Source organism: Vigna umbellata, chromosome 5 (assembly GCF_029865625.1).
Source record: "Vigna umbellata cultivar VRB3 chromosome 5, Vumbellata_1.0, whole genome shotgun sequence".
Taxonomy (NCBI): Eukaryota; Viridiplantae; Streptophyta; class Magnoliopsida; order Fabales; family Fabaceae; genus Vigna; species Vigna umbellata.
The window spans coordinates 53,229,251-53,235,964 of record NC_142169.1 but is presented as its reverse complement, the minus strand read 5'-3'; the positions used below and the strand labels follow the sequence as shown (position 1 = coordinate 53,235,964).

The 6,714-nt window shown below is 38.6% G+C and overlaps 1 protein-coding gene across 1 annotated transcript; it reads left to right on the top strand.

Annotated features, from left to right (window-relative positions):
• Positions 1-290: 290 nt before the first annotated feature.
• Positions 291-671, top strand: LOC124824552 (uncharacterized). The gene has a single exon (XM_047296986.2). The coding sequence runs from the start codon at positions 291-293 to the stop codon at positions 669-671; it is 381 nt and encodes a 126-aa protein (XP_047152942.2).
• The last annotated feature ends 6,043 nt before the right edge of the window (positions 672-6,714 follow it).

Genomic DNA, 6,714 nt, shown 5'->3' with positions numbered 1-6,714 from the left:
GTCATAGAGAAGGGCATTATGACAGGGACTACCCTATGGCTGTGAGAGTCGGTTCACAAGTATCTCAAGTAGGGAGATTTCAGCAGAGAGGTGGTGCTACACCTTAGGCAACGGGTCGTTTTTATGCTTTGACGGGATCAGAGGCGGCTAGCTCAGGTCATCATTGGTTCTTGCCAATTGTTTGGAGAATCTTGTTGTGTGTTATTAATTTGGGGGCAACACATTCCTTTATTTCTGAGGAGTGTGTTGGGAAGTTGGGGTTGACTGTGGGAGAACTACAATTTTACATGATGGTGTTTACACCAGCAGCCGAGTTGGTTAGAACATCTATGATAGGTGCTAGATGTCCAGTTGTGGTTGAGGGATGTCAGTTTAGAGTCAACCTGATTTGCTTACCTCTACAAGGGTTGGAGGTGATTTTAGGGATGAACTCACTATCTGCCGATCGCATTCTTATAGATTGTGGTGAGAAGAAGCTTTTGTTTCCTGAGGTTGAGGATATATCATTGTTGTCTTCGAGTCAGGTACGACAAGAGTTGTCAGAGGGGTCAGTTTGTTTTCTAGTGTTGACTCATATGGAAGTGGATCAGAGTGCTCGAGTCTTCGATCACTCCGTGGTGGGTGATTTTCTTGATGTGTTTCCTGAGAAAGTGTCGGGGTTGCCTCCTTAGAGGGAAGTTGAATTTTCTATTGATCTGGTACCAGGTGTAGGGCCAGTATCAATAGCTCCTTATAAGATGGCTCTAGTAGAGTTAGCGGAGCTTAAGAAGCAGGTTGAAGATTTGCTTGAGAAGCAGTTTATACGGCCGAGTGTTTCACGGTAGGGTGCTCTTGTTTTGCTTGTAAAGAAGAAGGATGGTAGCTTCAAGTTGTGTGTGGATTACAGGCAGTTGAACAAGTTAACCATCAATAATAATTATTTGTTGCCTAGGATTGATGATTTGAGATTAGTTGCATGGAGCTACAATGTTCTCAAAGATAGACCTGAGGTCAGGTTATCATCAGATTCTAGTTAAGACAGGTGATGTGCAGAAGACTGCCTTCAGGTCCAGATATGGCCACTATGAGTATGTAGTTATGCCTTTTGGTGTGACAAATGCTCCAACCATTTTCAAGGACTATATGAACAGAATCTTCAGGTCCTTTCTAGATAAGTTTGTTGTTGTCTTCACAGATGACATACTTATCTACTCCAAGACTCGAGAGGAACATGTGGATCATCTTAGGACAATGCTTAGGGTGTTGAGAGAGAAGAAGTTGTATGTCAAGTTGTCTAAGTGTGAGTTTTGGTTGGAAGAGGTGTAGTTTCTAGGGCATGTGATTTCAGCTAGTGGTATTTCTATGGATCGAGCTAAGGTGAAGGCAATGCTTCAGTGGGAGAGACCTAAGTCTGCCACTAAGATCAGGAGTTTTGTTGGGTTAGTGGGATACTATCGTTGCTTCATTGAGGGTTTTTCTAAGATTGTAGCGCCATTAACTTAGTTAACGAGGAAGGATCATCCTTTTGCTTGGACAAACAAGTGTGAGTCTAGCTTCCAAGAGCTAAAGCAAAGGTTGACTAGTGCTCCAGTGTTAGTGATCCTTGATACAAGTAAACCTTTTGAGGTTTTCTGTGATACTTATTATTAGGGATTGAGTTATGTATTGATGCAAGAGAGAAAGGTGGTTGCTTATGCTTCACAAAAACTGAAGGTTCATGAGAAGAATTATCCCACTCATGACTTGGAGTTAGCAGCAGTAGTGTTTACCTTGAAGATTTGGAGGCAGTATCTTTATGGTGCACAGTTCCAGGTGTTCAGTGATCATAAGAGTTTGAAGTATCTCTTTGATCAGAAAGAACTAAACATGAGGCAGAGGATGTGGATAGAGTTCCTGAAGGATTATGAGTTTGATCTACTTTACCATCCAGGGAAGGCTAATGTGGTAGCAGATGCACTGAGTAGGAAGACGGTGCATGTGTCTGCATTGATGGTCAGAGATTTGGAATTGGTGGAAAGCTTTAGAGATTTGAGGCTGAAGGTGGATTTGGATTCAGATAGTATTAGGTGCAGCAGTCTTGTGGTGTCGAGCGATCTGTTAGGGCGTATTAGAGAAAAACAGTTAGCAGACGTCGAGCTACAGAGATTAGTGGGTTTAATTGGTACTAAGCAGGGTATAGATTTTTTTTTTTGGGATGATGGTATATTGAGGTTCAGAGGCAGGATTTGTGTCCCTGGTGATTTGGAGCTGAGGAGATTGATCCTTGAGGAAGGTCAACAGAGTCATTTTAGCATGCATCCTAGAATGACTAAAATCTATTAGGACCTCAAAGAGTCTTTCTGGTGATCGAGGATGAAGGGAGATGTAGCATGATTTGTTGCTTCTTGTTTGACCTATCAAAAAGCTAAAGTAGAGCATCAGAAACCTGGTCGTTTGTTGTAGCAGTTGGAGATTCCTGAGTGGAAATGGGATAGCATAGCTATGAATTTTGTTACCCATTTGCCACAAACGGTTAGAGGTCATGATGCCATATGAGTTTTTGTAGACAGGTTGACTAACAGCGCTAATTTCCTTGCATTGAATTTGAGGATGTCAATGGCAAAGCTTGCTCAGTTGTACATCAGAGAAGTGGTGAGGCTGCATGGGGTGCCTTCTAGCATCATATCAAATAGAGATCCACGGTTCCCTTCTAGATTCTGGCATTCGTTGCAAAGTGAGTTAGGTAGTTGTCTAGAGATGAGTTCAGCTTATCATCCCCAGACTGATGGCCAGTCAGAGAGGACAATCCAATCACTCAAGGATTTGCTGAGGACGTGTATTGGATCACTTGGGAGTCTGGGATGAGGTGTTGTTGTTGGTGGAGTTTACCTACAACAACATTGGTATGGCGCCGTTTGAGGCATTGTATGGAAGACGTTGTAGGATGCCTCTATGTTGGTTTCAGGAGGGCGAGTCTATTTTGACCAGGCCAGATTTGATTTAGCAGAAGACTGAGAAAGTAAAGCAGATACAAGAGAGGATGAGAGCATCTCAAAGTAGGTAGAAGTCCTATACTGACCAGAGACGGAGACCCTTGGAGTTTGCGGTTGGGGACCATGTTTTCCTTATAGTGACTCCTACTACTAGTGTAGGAAGAGCCATTCGTGCTAGGAAGTTATCTCCTAGGTTCATTGGTCCTTACTAGATCTTGAGACGAGTAGGGCTAGTGGTGTATGAGATAGTCATGCCACCCCAGCTGGCGAATTTTCATTTAGTATTCCATGTCTCACAACTTAGGAGGTGCAGCCTATCAGGATTGTGGAGAGCCAGACGAAGCAACTTAGAGGAAAAATCATTAGTCTAGTCAAAGTTGTCTAGGATAGTAAAACAGGTGATTCTAGTTGGAAGTTAGAGGGACTCGAGAGAGTCATATCCTCACCTGTTTTCTAGTAAGTTTAATTTTTGAGGTCGAAAATTGTTGTTGTTGGGGACAATGTAAGAACCTAGAAAATAGAGTATTAGAGTAGATAGGTGTATTAAAATAATGAGACCGAGTATTTTATTTTAAAATAATCTTATAATATAAATAGAATTTTCTAAAACTCGGTTCATTATCTAAATCATCTCTATCTCTCTAGAACACTATTCTCCTTGAGTTCTCTCACTTCTCTCTACTCTTTCTCACTCCTTGATCCATTATTTGAAGATCAGGATGTACCTAGGGGATCACGACGTCAAAGTCTACATATCTGCCCAATCAATTTCTCGATTTGAGCAAGTAAGTTTCGTTCCTCTTTCCTAGGTTTCCCCTAATTATGTGATCACATAGAATTTATGCTCTTGCATGTGTTTGGATTCTCCTTCTCTTGATTCTTAATTCCATTTAAGTTTTAAAAGTAGTTTCCTATCACCAATTGGTGATTTGTATGTGCTTCTAGAAATTTGCTTGTGGTGCAAGGCAAGGTTGGACTAATTCTTCAGCAGTGCAAGTTTGATTGAGGTAAGGGAAGCTAGATTTACTTTAAATTGTTATTTTGTTTGTATGTGTGATGGATTTATGAGCATGGTGTTATTTGAATGGAAATTAGGTTTTGAGTAGACGTGTTATGATTAAATTGATTGTCTTTGAGTGTGGTTTAATGAATGATGTTTATGAATGGAATTGAATAATGTTTGTACTGTGATGGAATGTATTGTATGTTGGAAATATGTGATGAGAAGGTTTAGTGAAGAGAGGGCATTGTTCATATTTGACTTTTGGTGAGTTTTGAGGAAGTGGAGTAGTGAAATTTTGATTTAGAGGTTGGGCACTCAAATGGTCAGATATAATAGTTTAGATAAGTTATTTAGAGCTTTCTAGAGTCCCTAAGTTGTTCAAAACTGTGCCAAGAATAGTAGAATGAAATTTGGGTCCCTAGGTTGATGAATTGTGTGTTTTGAAGGGGTAATTGGTTAATGATTACTTTAGAATGAGGTTAGAAAGGTTGAGACACACTTAAGTAAAATTGGGTACATAACACAATTTATGAGGGTTAGAAGTTGGGGGAAATAGTTGGAATTGGTAAATTTGGAGTAAGTTGCATAATTCTGCAGACGTTGTGCTACAGATTATGCAGACTCGCTGAGCGAGTGAAGTAGCTCAGCAAGTGGTTGTAGAGGTTGGCTCACTGTCTAAGGATTCGTACAGCGAGAAGGTGCGCTGAGCGAATGGTTGAAGTCTGGAAGCATTGTGAGTTTTATTTGATCAGTGAATGGGGGCTCTCAACGAGAGAGTTGGGTGTCTGGACCACTGTTTGGACTTTCGCATAACGAGTTGGGGCGCTAAGCAAAGGGGTTGGGGCCTGGTACCACTGGTAGTCTAATTCGCACAGCGAGTTGGGTCGTTGAGCGAGTGTTGCAGAGGTTGGCTCACTGTCGGTGGATTTCCATAGCGAACTGGGTCGTTGTGCGAGTAAAGTTTGTGGTCACTCAGCGAGTGCATGCGCTGAGCGATTGTCGGAGGTTATCACGCATTCTTCTCTCCTTTGTTCTTTATTGGTTGGAGTAATGAAATTGATTTATTTGTGGATAATGTATGATTATGTATGAGTATTATATGAGTATGAAAGCAAGGTTTATGGTTTCAAATGGTGTTGAAGAGAATTCCAAGGAGGAATTTCTCAGTGGTGAATTTCAAGTTTGTAAGTATGAATATGGGAAGCTCAGTGTTGGAGTTCATCCTGACTTTCTAATGGTCACCTATTCTCAAGTAGAGAAGGGTGAGGCATGTCGTGAGAATAGCAGGAGGTTTTAGCCTAGGGGATTTTCCTTGGCCTAAGGTGAGTGATAACGAACTAACCATGTGTGGTAGCTTGGGGTGGGCCAGCTGTTTCACCACGACAAGTGCACGAACTGTCATAGCTACATGTTCATACTAATCCGGATTGTCAAGTGGGTTAAATGCAAAGTTACTTTGGGTTGATATAGTTGTGTTGATCTACTTGAAATTGTTAATTGTATTTATATATTATTACTTGGTTTTCTTCTAGCTTACCCTTCTACCTGTGTCTGTGTTGTATGTTTTCTTAGTTTTCTCTCTTTGCGATGATCATCCTGTGGGTGTGAGCAGAGGAAGATGAGGTGTCTTTGGAGCAGACTTTTGATGGAGGTGATACCGCAGAGTAATTATCTTCATAGCTGTAGTTTGTAAATAGTTTTGGTGTAGGATGTTTGCATAAAAAGTTTAAATTTTATAGTATATTTTGGGATGACGATAAGGTTTTACTTTTCATATAGTTAATAATTGTTTTATCATATCCTTATTGTGATGACTCTTTGATGTAATATTAATACTATATTTTGGGATATTACATATTTAATATTTTTACTCTTTTATAATATTTGACATTCTAATATGATATTTATGTAATTATAATTTATTTATTGATATTTAATATTAAAAAATTATATCATTTTAATATTGAATCTATATAATATCATTTTTATTTTATTACCAGAGGTGTACTCTTTTATAAAAATAAATTATGAAATTATTACATAAAAAAAGGAATAGTATATATGAAAATAAAATAAAATTTTGATAACATTTGAATACTACATTTTAAATAAGAATGAATTTTTTTATTAATGGAAATCTAGAATGTTTTGTAATCCATGTAAGGAAGTGGTCCTATTTTTTCAAAACAAAATAAATTAGCTTGAGTACTGAATGCCCTGGGAATAGTTTCGCTCATGCATAGATTTTATATTGCTTTTCATGATATCCCCAAATGTATCTTGGCACAACATTCTCGACTACTTTAAAAAGAAATGTTGACTTTAAATAACAAGTCTCTACCTTCTTTTAACTTTAAATAACAAATTCGCCATAATTTAATATCAATCTTTCCTTTAAATACTTTTTAAATGATAAAATGATGTAAATAGTCTTCGTAAGTGTTGAAATTTTATTTTCAAACTAGTCTGTCATGATTTAATAAAATACAATCCAGCAGCTAAATTGATAAATAATTAAATCTTTAAAAATTAATTTGTATAAAGTTTTCTCAATGAGGGAAGCTTCTTGCTTGCTTGGTTCTGTTTCTTAAATGGAAAAAGCTATTTTGTGATGCACCATCCAACTCAATTTTTCCTCTGCTTCACTCTACCCAGTCTAGTTATTCGTGTTTCGCGACCACAGAGAAAAGACTGCAAGAAGTTGAATTCAAAGTTCTGGTCTTTTCTATACAAAAACACTCTTGTTTGAATCTTTGTTAT

Excerpts from the sequence above, each read along its gene's own strand:
- LOC124824552 (XM_047296986.2), top strand. The coding sequence starts at position 291 with ATGGTGTTTACACCAGCAGCCGAGTTGGTTAGAACATCTATGATAGGT.